Raw genomic sequence first — 17,549 nt, 5'->3', positions numbered from 1 at the left:
ATGGGGCTGCCCCCAAACGGGATGGCCAGACAGTAGCCGCTGCTCTCCAGCCACTCAGCTGGGAAAGCCGGGAGAAATCCGACAGTTTTTAAAATTTCCAAACATCTGCCAGAGGAAGAGTTGAGGGCCAAAGACGAGGTCATGGCTGGGAAAACCCAGATGGCCAGTGAGCCTGCTCGAGAGCCCCCTACCCTGGCCCTGGGAGCCCCAGCTGGAGAAAGGCTGCACTAGGGGATTCCCCAATGACCCTGAGGACCAACAGGGCCAGGAGTTTCTGGCAGACCCTTTCCCACTACATCCAGGGAATACGCCGCAACTAGGGCCCCATCGCGTCCCCCTGCAACCTCGCCCATTTCACAGCCACAGCGTTTCCACGCTGCTCCCTGCCACACTCCCGGGGGTTTCCAGGGGAAATTTCCCGGCTCTCTGCCCAGGCGGGTCCTGGCCCACACTGGATTGTGTGCGGGGGGGTGGGGGACGTCTCAAGAGTGCCAATTTCACTTCCCAGCAGCTTGCGGGGCAGGGCTAGAGCCGTTCCACCCTCACTTCTCCCTGCCCCTCAGGGTGGCTCTGATCTGCCCCCTCCGAGAGTGCCCGTGTTAGGGCAGAACAACTCCTGTCCCATCCCGGCAGGGCCAGGAGAGCAACTGGTGCTCCAGGCCCCTCACCACGTGGGGAGCTCAGACTCCCCCTTCCCCGTTGCTGGCTGTGAAATGGGTGGGGCCCTAGTCAGGTTCCCAGGGACCTTTACCTCCCACAGAGCAGGGGTGGGGAACCTTTGCTGGGTCAGGACTACTGACCCACAGAGAAATCCATGGGGGGCTGCACACAAGTGAGAAACAGCCCCCTCCCCTCCCCAGCATGGGCCCCCAATGCAGGAGGGAGCCCCGACCTTCAGGGGCCGGATCCCCGCAAGCCGGGGCTGCATCCGGCCCCCGCGCCTGAGGTTCCCCACCCCTGCCGTAGGGATCTGCACCGGATGGGAGTCTCTCTGGGAAGGGCCTGGCCAGGCCACGAGAGCCCAGGGCAGGGCTGCGAGGCGTCGCGGTTTCTGGGGATTCTCTGCCCAGCTTCCTGGCTGAAGGGAACCGGCAGCCTGAGCTCGGGTCTGGGGGAAGCAGCGCGGCGGGAAGGCCCCTCGGTCTGTTCCAGCTTCAGCAGGCCCCCGAGGTGCAGCCTCCATCTGGTCTCTCTGCCCTGGCCGGCCACTTTCCTCCTCCGCTGCCCTGGTCCCGTGTGTGACTTCGCCTGGTCCTGGCTGCTGGGCCGGTTGTTTAGTCTTCAGTCTGTGCAGTGACACGCCCCGTCTCTGGGCTGGAATCGTCTCCGTTGGGTCGCTGGGTCCAGGCCACACCCGGTTCCGAGGTGACGGCAGCTTCTCCCGCCACAAAGCCTGCAGGCTCCCAGCTTCCCTCTGGAAGAGCTTGCCTTAGGGCAGGGCTGCCTAGTGGCTGGAGTCTGTAACTGGCCCCTTTTCTCAGGGCAGTGTGGCCCAATGGCCAGTGTCAGTACATTGCCCCTTTTCTAAGGGCAGTGTGACCCAATGGCCAGTGTCAGTACATTGCCCCTTTTCTAAGGGCAGTATGGCCCAATGGCCAGTGTCAGTACCTTGCCCCTTTTCTAAGGGCAGCGTGGCCCAATGGCCAGTGTCAGTACATTACCCTTTTGCTCTAGGCAGTATGGCCCAATGGCCAGTGTCAGTACCTTGTCCCTTTAGCCAGGGCAGTGCAGCCCAATGGCTACAGTCCATAAGCTGGCCCTGACTCACTGGGCTGTGCAGGTACCTGTCCAGGGACAGGAGATGGGGGAGGGGTGGTTCCAAGCCCCGCGGAGGGGGAGGGGCAGCTCCTCCTTCTCCCCTGACGCCCGGCCCAGGGCCGGGTCGTGTCCGCGGCTCCAGTCCCGGCGTGAGCAGGAAAAGCTCCGACCAGCGCTCTGACTCCGGCTGGCGGCTCCCTCCCCGCAGGCATCACCTGCCCTGCAGCTGCGGGCACCTGGAGCCAGGCTAGGGGCCGTGGGGGAGGTGCTGCATCCCTGTGGCCGGGCTCATCCTGTCCCAAGAGAGCAAGGGCCTGTCAGACGCGGGCCCCGGGAGCCAGGGGGGTCAGTGGGAGCTTGGCCCTGGGCCGCGCCTCTCTAGGGCCCCCCAGGGCCAGACCCCTCTGGCCTATCATTGCAGGAGCTGCTACCACCTCCCTCCCCCGCCCCATGCCAGCTGTTCCCCCACAGCATCTGGCTGCCCCAGGGCCCTGGCTGGGCCTGGTTTTGGGGGGGGAGGAAGCCCCGTCTGTACTCTTGAGCACCCCACTGCCCTCGCCAGCCTTGTTTCCAGCAGCCAGTTCTCCCCTCTTCTTCCCGATCTCCCCCAGCCAGCCCCGCTGCACTTAACCCCCCCAACCCTGCTTCCCACTGGCCGCACTGCCCCACATCCTCCGCCCCTTCTCCCGGCCAGCCCTGCCTCCCTCCCGGCCCCCACCCTCATCGGAGATCAAGTATGTCCGATATTTTTTTTTAACTCACCTGGTAACCCTACTCCCATTGCCGGGTGGGAGCCTGGGTGGGGTCATTTCCGCAGGGCCCCTGGCCTGGCATCTGCCGGTGTCTGTTCTAGGGGCCCATTGCCCAGCGGGGTCCCTCACCTCCGGCACAGCAGCAGTGGGCAGAGGGGTGTCAAAGTCAGACAGGACTCACAGATTTGTCAGACCACTCTGTTTATTTAGCAAAGCTGCTCTGCTAAATTAAACCAGAAAATGTGAGTGCCATACAAGGTTCAAACCCCTTGATTTATACAGTCAAAAGAAAGTCAAAATTAACAGGATTAAAAGAGGGGCAAAACTTCACATAATTAGTGTGAGGCGAATCAAGTATCTTCATTTCCACATCAAGCACACAGCAATCTCCTGTCCATATCTACTTGGTTATCTCACTTGCTTTCTCCCTAACACCTAATGTTCCTTTTCCTATTAACTCTGGCTAGCACTCTGGAATCTGCATACCTACAAACAACATTAACATACTGTTCTTCTTCCTGTTCAGAGACAAACAGTATTCCTTCAACTTATTCAATTATTACAGCATAATTCATCTTTTTCTTACAGTATCATTCTTTCTACTTTCACAATCCCTCCTTTTGGTCAAGCCACGCCTATAACCAACAATTACTGGGTTCCATACATTAACCGTTCTTTGTCTCTCTGTTCATCAGTGATATTTAAAATCATCAGATTAGCACTCTGGTGAGGGGTAGCTAGCTGTGTGACATGTCTTGCACAGTTTTGGATACAACAGGAGATTAACTGAAAACATACAAAAATCATTAAGATCCCAAATAGAATAGTCAGGGCTCTCTGAAACAACCAGTTTCCTATGCCAGAGAAATTGGACAAGTTACTCAGCCATTTCCACAGGGAACTTGGCTCTTCGTTGGGAAGGTATGCAATCTGTTCCAAGTGGCTAGCACGGTCTATTACATCATTGGTGTTGTCAGGTATATATACACAACATTCTTTGCCAATGAGAGCACAGGTCCTTCCTTTTGCTGCCAGCACTATATCCAATGCCTGACGGTTTTGGAGGGCCACCTGTCGGATCGCTCCTGTTTCTTTGGCCAGGGCCAAACTTTCTCCAGTTTCATTTGCCATGATGTCAACTACTGCTTGTAACCTCAGAAGCCTTTTTGCATGATGTATTACTCCCCCAAATGGGATAAAGGAACCACTTCCCAAAATAGCCTCTTCCCAAGTTAAGGGGCTTTTGTGACTCACATACCATTGGGCATCTGACAAGTCCCTTCTTTTTCGCCTAAAATTACGGAGGCGTTGTCGTGGGAAGGACTCTAACACTCGGAATTGTGGGAAAAGCTGGGCGGGATAACAGATACCTGACCAGTTAACTGGTAACGCGGTATAGGCTTTTGTCCCGCAGACCCACTGATGCCCTATCAAAGCTGGGAAGGGTTGGTTGCACCCCTTTGCCATATAGGTGTCTACAAAGAAGGAGTAATATCCCCTGAAGGGCACACGGTGATTCTCCTTACGGGGAGTGGTGTTACTTGCATGGCATTGAAAGATTGTACTGTTCTCACTAGGGTGGCTGTAGGGGGAGCATGAGAGTGATTTCCCTGTTTGATCCCAGGTTGAGAAAAAATTCATATCCCCATACCCAGTTCGTCATTCTCCAATCTTGTTTGAATAATCCCACACACCATTGGTTACAATATGCTGGAGACAACTGCTCCTCCCCAGATTCAGCCCCGTCCCATTACACACCAGTGACCTTTTCCTCCTCCACACTTATCCATTTAGATACATTTATTCCCACTGCTTCCCAAGTGTCATTACTGTTCCATGTCTTGTTAAATGGATGAGGTCCTCTGGTGAGGCCTGGGGAATTAAGTGGGATTGCCAAGACAGGAACCAGCTTGTGAGTGGGCTGGGATGTAGCTGCAGACCCAGCAATTAGAGATATTAAGGGTCTGAGCGATCCATACTTGCTGGTGGAGAAAAGAATTGTCATTGTCATTGTGGATTCCCCAGACCTTAAGACACCAGTGGCCGAGGAACAGGCCCCACAAGAGGCACATGCTGGAGGCAAGACCCTTTCGGTTCTGACAACCTCAGCTGAGGGAACCGCAGTCACGGTTTTATGTCCACCAGGCAGCAGGCGCTAGGCTCACTACTGCTTCTTCTTGGGCCTTGTTTTTGGTCATCGTCTGCTTCAGGCAACCCTTACGTGACCGTAGGTGGTAAGGTATTGCAGGCTGTTCCTCTACGTCTTCTTCTGGAGTCAAAATTGACTCTGCGTGGTCCTGAGGCAATGACTGGTCTGCTGGGGGTGGTGCCTTCTTACACTGCGAAGCATGTATCCATGGTGCTTAACAGCCGTCTGGGTAATGAGCAGCACCTGATGCAGGCCCTTCCACCGGGGTTCCAAGGCGAGTTTGATGGTGATGTCGTACGTAGACCTAATCACCTGTCTCGAGAGCGTGGCAGGCATCAGAGGTGGGTTCCGTCAGCCAGGCAGCTTGAACCTGTGAATGGAAGTGACTTACAGCTTGCATTAGTCCCTTGCAGTACTGAAGGAGTGTACTTTGAGTCAAGTTCAAGTCTGAGACTGGAGTAATGGTAGCCATTGTTCTCAATTTCAAAAGGACTTAATTTATGTCTTTGGGATGGGGTGGATTGAATTTCCATAAGGGCCAACGATAAGGGCGCTGGCCAGCTTAACCCTGTAGAGTCACAAAAGTTTTTTGCAAGCTTATTTTTTGCACACCATTTCGTTTTTCAACTGCACCTGTGCTCTGTGGGTCGTAGGGGCAGTGCAGCAGGTGCATGACATGTAATACACGATCCAGGTGCTGAACAAGTTGTCCGGTAAAATGTGTACCCCGGTCACTGGACAGAGTGGCAGGAATTCCTTTGGCAGGCATAATATGATTTAACAAACATTTGGCAACAGACAGTGAATCAGCTTTGCGACAAGGAAAGGCTTCAATCCAACCCGAAAATAAACATACCATAACCAAAATGACTTGCTTGGGGCAGGCCCCAGAACCCTTGAGCTACCTTTACAGGTTTGCCAACATTGTAGCTTTGGCAAGTGGTACAGGAGGCACAGTGGCGGGCTGCAAAACAGCTGAAATGTGGGGCTCACCATCCTGCCTTAGTTACAGCAGAGAGCATCCCCTCCTTTCCGACATGCGAAACACCGTGAAGCAGGGCGGCCAGAGATGGGTAGAGTGAAAAGGGGGCCACAAAGGCACCAGTAGGCGAGCGCCAAAGGGAATCGGGGTATAGAGAGCAACCCTGGGCGACCCAGGAGTCTTTTTCTGCTTCTGGGGCAGAGTCTTGGAGCAGGGTGAGGTCAGAAAGGGACGGCGGTGGTACAGAAACAGAAAGGGAACAGAGAAACGCACCTGGGGAAGGTTCTATGGCAGCATTACCCTTAGCAACATCAGTATCTGCTGTGGAGTGGCCAGGGCACTTAACAATAGCTAATGCAGATGGGAGTAAAACTGCATACAGGAGAGCAGCAATGTAGGGGCCATTCTTGATAGGGGTACCAGCAGAGGTAAGGAAACCCCGAGCTTGCCAGAGGGTGCCAAAGTCATGTACAACCCCAAAAGCATAACGAGAATCAGTATAAATGGTGGCGGAGCACCCCTCAGCCAGAAAGCAAGCGTGGGTTAGGGCAACTAGTTCAGCGACTTGCGCTGTCACAGAAGGTAACGGCACAGCTTCTAGGGTTTCAGAGAGTGATACCCCAGCATATCCTGCAAGGAGACGACCTTGTCTATCTTGAAAGCAGGAACTGTCAGTCTCTAATCTTAAACTATCCAGCTACAGTAATTAAATAACAGTGATAACTACAAACTCTTATGTACTACCGAAAAACAACTACAACACTAAGCTTATACAACAAGAAAAAATCAAAACATACATACCAACTTACACAGCACACGGAACATTTCACAGATATCGGTTTGGTTGCGAAGGCCTTGGTTACGCCCGAGAGTCGGGGGAGGTGGCTGGTCGGTTGATCAGGCCAGCAGCGCTTTGAAGTATACGAGAAGGCACACGCACGGTGGTATGTGTGTTGCGAAGACCTCCTAGAGCAAACTGTGCCATGGGTATTTATCCCCAAATCTGCACATCACTTCCCTGTGCTTGCATATTACCATATATGGCCCAATGGTCACCAAGTGGGGGGGTCTGTGTCCCAGGGGTTGGGCCGAAACTGTGCAGGTTTCATGCGACCAGGTAAGCCCCGCAGTTCTCATGCCAAGGTGACGGGTGGGAGAGTCTGAGGCTATTTTCCCCTTTTCACACCTTCCCTTTTTCTAAAGGCAATGGTATGCAGGAAGGGTGTGGCCGGTTTCTCTCAAGGAGTACTGCAGCCCACTATAGCGGCCTGGCCAAACTTTCTTACTGGGGGAGCAGTTTCTTTTCTCTAACACCTGTGTCTTTTATCCCCCTGGTCCGAGGTCATCTTCCAGGGGTTCCAGGGTTATCAGCAGGGTCTCAGCTGTGTTCCACTTTTCCAGGAGTTTTACGTGGAAGATTTTCCGGTTCCTCCGTCGGCTGGACAGGCGGATCTCGTAGTCTACGGTCCCAACGCAGCGTAGGACCTCAAACAGGCCCTGCCACTGGGCCGTCAGCTTGGAGCCGGGAGTCGGGAGGAGAAGTAACACCCGGTCGCCCGGTTGGAATTCCCTCATCCAAGCTCTTTGGTCGTAATATCGTGCCTGTCTTTCTTGGCCCCGCAGGAGGTTCGCCTGGGCGAACTCACGGGTTCGCTTCAGCCTCTCTCTCAGCCGAAGTATGTACTGAGCCGTCCCGCGGCCTGCGGTGTCTTGTTCCTCCTACTCCTCCTTGAGCAGGTCCAGGATTCCTTGGGGTTGTCGGCCGTACAGCAGCTCAAAGGGCGAGAATCCCATGGTTGATTGTGGAACCTTGCGGACGGCGAATAGCAGAGCTGGGAGGAGGTCATCCCACCCCTGAGGGTCCTCTCTCGCGAACCTCTGAAGCATCTCTTTCAGGGTCTGGTTGAAGCGTTCAACCAGACTGTTGGTCTGAGGGTGGTATACCGACGTGCGAATCTGCTTGATTCTCAGCATCTGGCACAATTCTTTCATCAGTCTAGCTGTCACGTTGGTTCCTGGTCTGTCAAGATCTCTTTTGGTAGGCCCACCGGAGATAAAATTTTCACCAGTTCTCTGGTGAGGGTAGGGGCCTTCATGTTCCGCAGGGCCACGGCCTCGGGATACCGGGTCTCATAATCAATTACTACCACGATGTACTGGTGCCCGGCGCGCGAGGCGTCCAGTGGGCCCACCAGATCGAGCGCTATGCGTCCACGACCGGGACGTCCACGACCGGGAGGGGGATGAGGGGCACCCGGGCCACGCCCGCTGGTGCCGCTCTTTGACATTCCGGACAGGAGGCGCAAAAGTCGCGTACCTCCCGATAAATCCCGGGCCAGAAGAACCTTTGGACTATCCTTGCCAAGGTCTTCTCCCGCCCCAAATGCCCGGGCCAGAGGTTCACGTGGGCGAGGGAGAGCACCCCCTTCCACAGCCGTAAGGGGACCACGAGCTGTTGTTTCTCCTCGGCCCTTTTCCCAGGTCACCCGGTACAGGCGGTCGTTATGTACCTGAAAGTATGGCCCTTGTAACGGCCCCTGGGGTTGGGCCCCGTCTCCGTCCTCGACCACCGTCTGGTCCCAGGCGTTCCGCAGCGTGGGGTGTTCTCTTTGTTCCCGTACGAAGTCCGCGCTCCGTCCAATCTCAATCTGTCCGTCCATCTCAGGTCTCTCACCCCGTGGAGATCGGGCACTGCCGTCTTGGGGCGCTCCTCCCTCTGGAGACAGGAACCCTTCAGCGGCCAAGCCGCCCCGCGGCTCTTCCTCCCTCCGGACCTCTCCGCGCTGATGGAGTAACCGCCGGAATCCTGGCCAGTCCTGCCCTATCACCAATGGGTAGGGCAGGGTGGGGACCTTCCCCACTCTTCACCGTTGTTCCCTTTGCCCATCTGCCAGTCATACTAACGCGGAAGGATACGCCCCGACTTCTCCGTGAACATAGCGCATCATTACAGGGGCTCCCTCTCATCATCCGGCCGGGACGAACTCTTCCCGCACCAAGGTCATGGCGGAGCCCGAGTCTACTAGGGCCCGCACCCTCCTTCCTTCCACGGCTATTGTGGCCATCACGGGGGCCCCTGGCGTTGGTACTAGCTGGGGTTCTTGACCCCCGCCTGGCTGGCCCAGGGTGCAGTCCATCAAGGGGCAGTCCCTCTTATAGTGTCCCTCCTGACCGCATTGAAAACAGGCCCCTCGGGTTGGTGCCCTTCTCTCTCCGGCGCCTTCTTCGGGGTTGGCCTCCACCTCCACCCCCTCGGCCGGCCGCGCAGGCCACACCGGGGTCAACTTGCGTGTGGGGCCCAATCCGCTCCCGGGGCGCTCTTGCCGCCCGCGTCCTCTCGGACCCCCCCCCCCCCCCGGGGCGCGGCTCTCCTACCTTCGGTTCCGTGTGTATCAGCCTGGGGCGACTGCCCTCACCTTCCTCCACAGCCATATAGGCCTCCATCAGGTATACGGCCTCGTTGACGGTTGTGGACTGGTTCTGCTTTACCCATTTCTGGCCCTCCCGTAACAGGATGTTGATAAACTGTTCGAGGATTATAATCTCCATCACTTGGCCGGCCGTCTTTTGGTCAGGCTCTATCCACTTCCTCGCCCACTCCCGCAGCCTCTGGGCCACCGCTCTTGGTCGTTCCTGTGGCCCGAATCGCTCCTGTCGGAAGCGCTGCCGGCAGGTGTCCGGGGTAACTCCCAGCTGGTCCAACACCGCCTCCTTCATTTTAAAAAAGTGCAGGGCGTCTTTGGCCGACAGGCTCCAGTAGGCGAGTTGGGCCAGGCCGGTGAGGTATGGGGCGAGTAGGGTGGCCCACTGGTCTTCCGGCCATCGAGCGGCCGCGGCCACCCTTTCAAATGTCGTGAGGAAGGCCTCTGGGTCATCCTGCGGTCCCATCTTCGTCAGTTGAATGGGGAGGGTCCCCATCCATTGTCCGTCGGGCCCGCCGGAGACCATCGGCGGCCTGGCCTGACGCACGGCCACAACCCATCACTCTTGTTGGGCGCTCAGCTCCTGCACCAGTTGTCGCTGTTGGTCTTGAAACTGAGTCGCCAACTGTTGTAGAAGTTTAGCCTGCTGCTGTTGCTGCTGCCTCTGAGTCTCTCCTATCCAGTCCAGCAGCTGTTGGGACTCCATCTCCCTTGTAGTCCTCCTGGTGGCTTCTTTCCTTTCTCCTATAGGTAACACCCGTTTGCTTGTGCACGGAAATTTGCAGTAAAGCAAATACTTTCATGCTCTCGCTTGGGAAAAAGCCCTTTTGCACAAGAATACTTGCTCAAGAGGGCCAGTGTAGACAGGGAAGAATCGTTTTGCGCAAAGAAACCCCAATGACTAAAATGGCGATCGGGGCTTTCTTGCGCAAAATCACGTCTAGACTGGCCACAGATGCTTTTGCGCAGAAGCACTTTTTGCACAAAAGCATCCGTGCCAATCTAGACGCGCTTTTGCAGAAATACTTTTAACAGAAAAACTTTTCCCTTTAAAGTATTTCTCCAAAATCATGCCAGTCTAGACGCAGCCCTAGGTGTCCGGGTTTGAACCAGACTGTCCAGTATCTGAACTTTCTGTTCGGGAAACAAATTGAGAAAATAGAAATGAGAAGGTAGAAATGTCCGGTATTTTCTAGATAGGCTGTAATGCAGATTGTGATGTCCAGTATTTTTGTTGAAACCCTCTGGCAATGCTAAAAACATCCTCTCTGGTGAGCCCAGGCCTGGCAAGGGGCTATGGGGCAGCTGGCACAGCCAGGAAGCCGCAGGCTGGTGTCATGAAGCCTAGAGAAAACAGCCTGGCCTCTGCAGCCCTGCATCCTGTTTACCACTCTGCAAACGCACAAACCCTGGGCCAGCTAGCACTATTTGAAACCCACCCATTTCTTGAAGCCCCTCCCCCAGCCTTGCGGGAGGGACAGCTGGACCCAGGATTCAATTGAGTACGGGGGGAGGGGCAAATAAAGAAAAACAGAGTCAGGGATGCAGGTCAAAGGATTAAAACGAGGGAACTGGATGGGGCCATGGAGCAGAGAACCTCCGACAGCGCCTGATCCTCAAAGCTGTCTAGGAGCAGTGGGCGCTGTCTGTGGCCAGCCGGTGAGTGAGTTCTCCTGGCTCAGCCCATCAGGGCAGGGTGTAATTTGCCTTTCCCACCCGCAGAGGAAAGGCAACCTTACCCAGAACAAAAGGAAAAACTATGTAGCACTTTAAAGACTAACAAGATGGTTTATTAGATGATGAGCTTTCGTGGGCCAGACCCACTTCCTCAGATCATGAAAGTTCATCACCTATTAAACCATCTTGTCAGTCTTAAAGTGCTGCATAGTTTTTCCTTTTGTTTTACCAAGATCACACTAACATGGCTACCTCTCTATTACTATTACCCAGAACAGAGCTCCCTGTTGCTCCCGCCTCTGAACCATGTGGCCAGCTGGCAGTACCCCATCACATCAAGGACCCTTCTGTGGCTGGCGCAAGCTCTGGCTGGCAAAAATCCAGGTTTTCTGGGTGGGAATTTACTGGGAGACTAACTGGGTTTTGGCCATCCTGCATAGAGCCGCCAACAAGTAGCACTCTAGGGCTATGTCTACACTTCTTGTGCAAGTAGAGCCGTTCTTGTGCAAGAATCTGCAGAGCATCCCCACTGCCCACCAGCTCTTGCACAAGGAAATTTACAGTATGCTGTGGTAAGAGAGGGCATATTGCACAAGAGCTACACTCTTTTTTATCAGGTGTAAGCTCTCTAGTGCAGGAGCTCTTGCGCACGAGTGCAGTGTGGACGCTCGGCAGGGATTTCTTGCGCAAGAAAGCCCTATGGTTAAAATGGCCATCACAGCTTCCTTGCACAAGAGAGCGTCTACACTGCTATGGGAGCTCTTGCGCAAAAGCACAGCGCGCACATGGCAGTGTGGATGTTTTCTTGTGCAAGACTTCTTGCACAAGAACCCTTCTGCAAGATGTTCTTGCGCAAGAAGCCGCCAGTGTAGACATAGCCTAGGCAAGGAATGTTAAAAAGCGGGTCATCGGGTAACTGCGTAACCACTGAAAATCTCAGTGGTTACAGGGTTACACGCGCCGGCAGCAACCCGCGCCCCAAAAGCTGGAAATTGGCTTTAAGCCAACTCCTGGTGCACACTGGCTCTGGCCGAGAAGGTAACGGGCTCGGCTCCTTGGTCCCTCTTGTATCCGTTCTGTGTTTGCAGCCCTCCTCCCACCCCCTGGCTAGGCCTGCAGCAGCGCTTGCGGGAAGCCCAGGGGCCGTGCCCCGCTCTGACACAGACTGCCTGCGAGACCACGGGCAAGTCACTTAACCCCCTGCCTCAGTTTCCCCAGCCGCGTGCGGGCGCTGGCCTGGCCCACGTGCTGCCGGGCGCTGGGAGCTCGGGGCGGCGGGGGGGGCGGAACCAAGCGGGCGGCTCCTGCTCCCGGCCGGGCCCCGCTCGCTGCTGCACCGAGACCGCGAGACCAGACCCCGGCGCCGCGGTGAGACCGGCCGGGACCCCGGCTCGGACTGGAACGGGGGGGGGAGGGGTCTCTCGGGGCCGTACGGGGAGGGGTCTCTCTGGGGCCGTGCGGGGGGGGGGGAGGGGAGGGGTCTCTCTGGGGCCGGGCGGGGGGGCCGGGGAGGGGAGGGGTCTCTCTGGGGCTGTGCGGGGGGGGGGGCGGGGAGGGGAGGGGTCTCTCTGGGGCCGTGCGGGGGGGGCCGGGTCTCACTGGGGCCGTGCGGGGGGGGGCGGGGAGGGGAGGGGTCTCTCTGGGGCCGGGCGGGGGGGCCGGGGAGGGGAGGGGTCTCTCTGGGGCTGTGCGGGGGGGGGCGGGGAGGGGAGGGGTCTCTCTGGGGCCGGGCGGGGGGGCCGGGGAGGGGAGGGGTCTCTCTGGGGCCGTGCGGGAGGAGGGCGGGGGGGGGGTCTCATTGGGGCAGAGGTGGGGGTATCTGGGTGGGTGTAGCTGCGGGGTCTCTCTGGGGCCGGGCAGAGGTGGGGGTATCTGGGTGGGTGTAGCTGCGGGGTCTCTCTGGGGCCAGGCAGAGGTGGAGGTATCTGGGTGGGTGTAGCTGCGGGGTCTCTCTGGGGCAGGGCAGAGGTGGGGGTATCTGGGTGGGTGTAGCTGCGGGGTGTCTCTGGGGCCGGGCAGAGGTGGGGGTATCTGGGTGGGTGTTGCTGCGGGGTCTCTCCGGGGCAGGGCAGAGGTGGGGGTATCTGGGTGGGTGTAGCTGCGGGGTCTCTCTGGGGCCGGGCAGAGGTGGAGGTATCTGGGTGGGTGTAGCTGCGAGGTCTCTCTGGGGCCGGGCAGAGGTGGGGGTATCTGGGTGGGTGTAGCTGCGGGGTCTCTCTGGGGCCGGGCAGAGGTGGAGGTATCTGGGTGGGTGTTGCTGCGGGGTCTCTCTGGGGCCGGGCAGAGGTGGAGGTATCTGGGTGGGTGTAGCTGCGGGGTCTCTCTGGGGCCGGGCAGAGGTGGAGGTATCTGGGTGGGTGTAGCTGCGGGGTCTCTCTGGGGCCGGGCAGAGGTGGAGGTATCTGGGTGGGTGTAGCTGCGGGGTCTCTCTGGGGCCGGGCAGAGGTGGAGGTATCTGGGTGGGTGTAGCTGCGGGGTCTCTCTGGGGCCGGGCAGAGGTGGGGGTATCTGGGTGGGTGTAGCTGCGGGGTCTCTCTGGGGCCGGGCAGAGGTGGGGGTATCTGGGTGGGTGTAGCTGCGGGGTCTCTCTGGGGCCAGGCAGAGGTGGAGGTATCTGGGTGGGTGTAGCTGCGGGGTCTCTCTGGGGCAGGGCAGAGGTGGGGGTATCTGGGTGGGTGTAGCTGCGGGGTGTCTCTGGGGCCGGGCAGAGGTGGGGGTATCTGGGTGGGTGTTGCTGCGGGGTCTCTCCGGGGCAGGGCAGAGGTGGGGGTATCTGGGTGGGTGTAGCTGCGGGGTCTCTCTGGGGCCGGGCAGAGGTGGAGGTATCTGGGTGGGTGTAGCTGCGAGGTCTCTCTGGGGCCGGGCAGAGGTGGGGGTATCTGGGTGGGTGTAGCTGCGGGGTCTCTCTGGGGCCGGGCAGAGGTGGAGGTATCTGGGTGGGTGTTGCTGCGGGGTCTCTCTGGGGCCGGGCAGAGGTGGAGGTATCTGGGTGGGTGTAGCTGCGGGGTCTCTCTGGGGCCGGGCAGAGGTGGAGGTATCTGGGTGGGTGTAGCTGCGGGGTCTCTCTGGGGCCGGGCAGAGGTGGAGGTATCTGGGTGGGTGTAGCTGCGGGGTCTCTCTGGGGCCGGGCAGAGGTGGAGGTATCTGGGTGGGTGTAGCTGCGGGGTCTCTCTGGGGCCAGGCAGAGGTGGAGGTATCTGGGTGGGTGTAGCTGCGGGGTCTCTCTGGGGCAGGGCAGAGGTGGGGGTATCTGGGTGGGTGTAGCTGCGGGGTGTCTCTGGGGCCGGGCAGAGGTGGGGGTATCTGGGTGGGTGTTGCTGCGGGGTCTCTCCGGGGCAGGGCAGAGGTGGGGGTATCTGGGTGGGTGTAGCTGCGGGGTCTCTCTGGGGCCGGGCAGAGGTGGAGGTATCTGGGTGGGTGTAGCTGCGAGGTCTCTCTGGGGCCGGGCAGAGGTGGGGGTATCTGGGTGGGTGTAGCTGCGGGGTCTCTCTGGGGCCGGGCAGAGGTGGAGGTATCTGGGTGGGTGTAGCTGCGGGGTGTCTCTGGAGCCGGGCAGAGGTGGGGGTATCTGGGTGGGTGTAGCTGCGGGGTCTCTCTGGGGCCAGGCAGAGGTGGAGGTATCTGGGTGGGTGTAGCTGCGGGATCTCTCTGGGGCCGGGCAGAGGTGGAGGTATCTGGGTGGGTGTTGCTGCGGGGTCTCTCTGGGGCCGGGCAGAGGTGGAGGTATCTGGGTGGGTGTAGCTGCGGGGTCTCTCTGGGGGCAGGGCAGAGGTGGGGGTATCTGGGTGGGTGTAGCTGCGGGGTGTGTCTCAGGCCCGGCAGAGGTGGGGGTATCTGGGTGGGTGTAGCTGCGGGATCTCTCTGGGGCCGGGCAGAGGTGGAGGTATCTGGGTGGGTGTTGCTGCGGGGTCTCTCTGGGGCCAGGCAGAGGTGGAGGTATCTGGGTGGGTGTAGCTGCGGGGTCTCTCTGGGGGCAGGGCAGAGGTGGGGGTATCTGGGTGGGTGTAGCTGCGGGGTGTCTCTCAGGCCCAGCAGAGGTGGGGGTATCTGGGTGGGTGTAGCTGCGGGGTCTCTCTGGGGGCAGGGCAGAGGTGGGGGTATCTGGGTGGGTGTAGCTGCAGGGTGTCTCTCGGGCCCGGCAGAGGTGGGGGTATCTGGGTGGGTGTAGCTGCGGCGTCTCTCTGGGGCCGGGCGGAGGTGGGGGTATCTGGGTGGGTGTAGCTGCGGGGTGTCTCTCGGGCCCGGCAGAGGTGGAGGTATCTGGGTGAGTGTAGCTGCGGGGTCTCTCTGGGGCCGGGCGGAGGTGGAGGTTTTGGGTGGGTGTAGCTGCGGGGTCTCTCTGGGGCCGGGCGGAGGTGGAGGTTTTGGGTGGGTGTAGCTGCGGGGTCTCTCTGGGGCCGGGCGGAGGTGGAGGTATCTGGGTGGGTGTAGCTGCGGGGTCTCTCTGGGGCCGGGCAGAGGTGGGGGTATCTGGGTGGGTGTAGCTGCGGGGTCTCTCTGGGGCAGGGCAGAGGTGGGGGTATCTGGGTGGGTGTAGCTGCGGGGTCTCTCTGGGGCCGGGCAGAGGTGGGGGTATCTGGGTGGGTGTAGCTGCGGGGTCTCTCTGGGGCTGGGCAGAGGTGGGGGTATCTGGGTGGGTGTAGCTGCGGAGTGTCTCTGGGGCCGGGCAGAGGTGGGGGTAACTGGGTGGGTGTAGCTGCGGGGTCTCTCTGGGGCTGGGCAGAGGTGGGGGTATCTGGGTGGGTGTAGCTGCGGGGTCTCTCTGGGGCTGGGCAGAGGTGGGGGTATCTGGGTGGGTGTAGCTGCGGGGTGTCTCTCGGGCCCGGCCGAGGTGGGGGTATCTGGGTGGGTGTAGCTGCGGGGTGTCTCTGGGGCCGGGCAGAGGTGGGGGTATCTGGGTGGGTGTAGCTGCGGGGTGTCTCTGGGGCCGGGCAGAGGTGGGGGTATCTGGGTGGGTGTAGCTGCGGGGTCTCTCTGGGGCCGGGCAGAGGTGGGGGTATCTGGGTGGGTGTAGCTGCGGGGTGTCTCTGTGGAGGGGAGAGGTGAGTGGCAGCAAGAGGCCCAGGTATCTGCGGCTCACCCTGCCCACGCAGGCCCATTGAAGGTATTGCCCTAGCACTAGGACTTGTGCTGCCAGCTCATGTGTTGCTGCCTTTGCCCCCCCCACAGGATCCTGCCATGAAGGTGCCAGTCAGTGTGATCCGCCTGCCCCGTGGGCCCAATGGCACGAGCCGCGGCTTTGACCCTAGCTCCCCTCGATACCAGGCTCTGAGCCCCATGAGCATCTCCACTGTCGGCCCTGGCAAGGAGGGCCATCTGGAACAGGAGCAGCAGGGACGCGTGGCCCTGCGGGAGCGGTACCTGCACAGTCTCTTGGCCATGGTTGGCCACCTCGTCCACTTCACCCTGTATGAGAGAGTCAATGTCTCAGCCCTTTTCGACGCCTCGGACATCGACATCTTGAATTTCCAGGTGTCTGACCTGCAGACCCCACTGGGGGTACACAGGGAGGCTCTGCTCCGCTGCTCAGACATCATTGCCTACACCTTCGAGTTGTGACGGCTCTCAGGCTCCCTGCCCTCCCTCTGTCCTGCTGTCTAATAAAAACACTTGGGTACAGCTTGCTGAGTACTTCTTGGTGTAGTTGCTCCCATCAAGCCACCAGCCCCTCCCTCCCCCTGCACTGCTACCTCCTACTGGTATGGAAGCTGGGATGCACAGGGAGCCAGCTTTTAAGCTGTTCCCCACATACCTTTACACTGGGGGGGGAATTGCTAAAAATTCCAGCAGTTACACAGTTACCCAATTAACATCCTAACTAGGACGTGTTGTCAGCCCTTGTGGACTGTGGCTAGGGAAGGCTGAAAAGTAATGGGATGAAATGGAACAGACACTAAGCTGAACCTGAGCAAGGTGTCAGGCTGAGCACTTGCTAGTCTCCCGGGCACAGGCAGAGGGGCAGCCCAGTGGATGCAATAGGATTTCACACCTCAAATTTCTTTTAGGTTGCAGCTAATATCCCATCTCTCTGGTTCCCTGGGCAATGCAGAAGGACCCTGCCCCCCTCAAGGGGGAAAATATTCCTGCATTGGCCTGGATGGAGAGCAGCTGGGAATGAAAGCTGGCAAGCTAATGTACTCTGTGAATCAATGTTAGTGGAGCAGGGCTTGCATCTGGCCCACCCCTATGACTTGGAACTGAGCTAACTGGTCACTGTGTTTGATAGTTTGCAGTTCTTGGGAATCCAGAGGAACATGACAGCACCTAGCACCAAGGGTGTAAAGAACTGTTAAATAGTTCACTGGTTTAACAATTAAAATACCAGTTAACTGTGGGCTGGACAGCAGCTGAGGCTGAGTTCTCACCACTTGCCTGGGCCAACTCAGTAGCTAACGCCCAAGTGCTGCTTGCTTGTCTGTGCTGCTCTGGCCTGGCCAAGGTCCTGCCAGACCACTCCAGCAGGGCTGCAATCTCGTCTGCTGGTCTACTGCCAGGCTGCTCCAACAGCTGGAGCCCTGCCCCGCTGTGTTTTTTTGTTTGCTCTTTTGAAGTGAGCAGTGCAAGTTAATTGCCGGGGTCTCATGAGTATCTTGCATTTAATCAAGTCTTTGCCCTTCCTCAGTGGTGCCTGTTCCCCGCCACCAGCAGACAATATAGCGACATGGGGTTTATGTAAAATTGATCCTGCCAAACGAACCTTTTTCAGGAGATAAGTTTGGTTGATAAGGGAACGAGGGTCGATGTAACGTACTTAGATTTCTGTAAGGCAGATGATTTTGTTCCACACTTTGATTTTTAAAAGAGCGTAA

General features: G+C 58.3%; 2 protein-coding genes across 8 annotated transcripts; one reads left to right on the top strand and one right to left on the bottom strand.

Moving 5' to 3' along the window:
- Positions 1-2,694: 2,694 nt before the first annotated feature.
- LOC142823390 (zinc finger protein 394-like) lies at positions 2,695-10,591 on the bottom strand. Of its 6 annotated transcripts, none has more exons than XR_012898610.1 (2): positions 6,443-10,591; positions 2,695-5,415 (listed from the first exon to the last, which is right to left on the bottom strand). XR_012898610.1 is itself a non-coding variant. In XM_075914417.1 (2 exons), the coding sequence occupies exons 1-2, from the start codon at positions 9,587-9,589 to the stop codon at positions 8,124-8,126; spliced, it is 912 nt and encodes a 303-aa protein (XP_075770532.1). In that variant the 5' UTR covers positions 9,590-10,552; the 3' UTR covers positions 2,695-8,123. The 6 variants fall into 6 exon arrangements, 4 of the variants coding, with proteins under 4 accessions (XP_075770532.1, XP_075770533.1, XP_075770534.1 ...); XR_012898611.1 differs by having other exon boundaries at positions 2,695-5,029; XM_075914417.1 differs by having other exon boundaries at positions 2,695-8,462; positions 9,017-10,552.
- On the top strand, positions 10,591-16,359 carry GEMIN7 (gem nuclear organelle associated protein 7). Of its 2 annotated transcripts, none has more exons than XM_075914430.1 (2): positions 10,591-10,722; positions 15,910-16,359. In XM_075914430.1, exons 1-2 carry the CDS (start codon positions 10,606-10,608, stop codon positions 16,297-16,299), a joined length of 507 nt encoding a protein of 168 aa, XP_075770545.1. In that variant the 5' UTR covers positions 10,591-10,605; the 3' UTR covers positions 16,300-16,359. The 2 variants fall into 2 exon arrangements, with proteins under 2 accessions (XP_075770545.1, XP_075770546.1); XM_075914431.1 differs by lacking the exon at positions 10,591-10,722 and adding an exon at positions 11,978-12,108.
- Positions 16,360-17,549: the final 1,190 nt, after the last annotated feature.

The sequence above is a fragment of the Pelodiscus sinensis genome, chromosome 33 (assembly GCF_049634645.1).
Source record: "Pelodiscus sinensis isolate JC-2024 chromosome 33, ASM4963464v1, whole genome shotgun sequence".
Taxonomy (NCBI): domain Eukaryota; kingdom Metazoa; phylum Chordata; order Testudines; family Trionychidae; genus Pelodiscus; species Pelodiscus sinensis.
Note: the sequence above shows the minus strand (reverse complement) of the source record. Positions and strands in the feature narration are given on the sequence as shown.

Excerpts from the sequence above, each read along its gene's own strand:
- GEMIN7 (XM_075914430.1), top strand. The coding sequence starts at position 10,606 with ATGCAGGTCAAAGGATTAAAACGAGGGAACTGGATGGGGCCATGGAGC. Across the intron at positions 10,723-15,909 it reads GCGCTGTCTGTGGCCAGCCG|GATCCTGCCATGAAGGTGCC; the intron begins GTGAGTGAGTTC and ends CCCCCCCCACAG.
- LOC142823390 (XM_075914417.1), bottom strand. The coding sequence starts at position 9,589 with ATGGTCTCCGGCGGGCCCGACGGACAATGGATGGGGACCCTCCCCATT. Across the intron at positions 8,463-9,016 it reads TGATACACACGGAACCGAAG|GGCAGGACTGGCCAGGATTC; the intron begins GTAGGAGAGCCG and ends CATTGGTGATAG.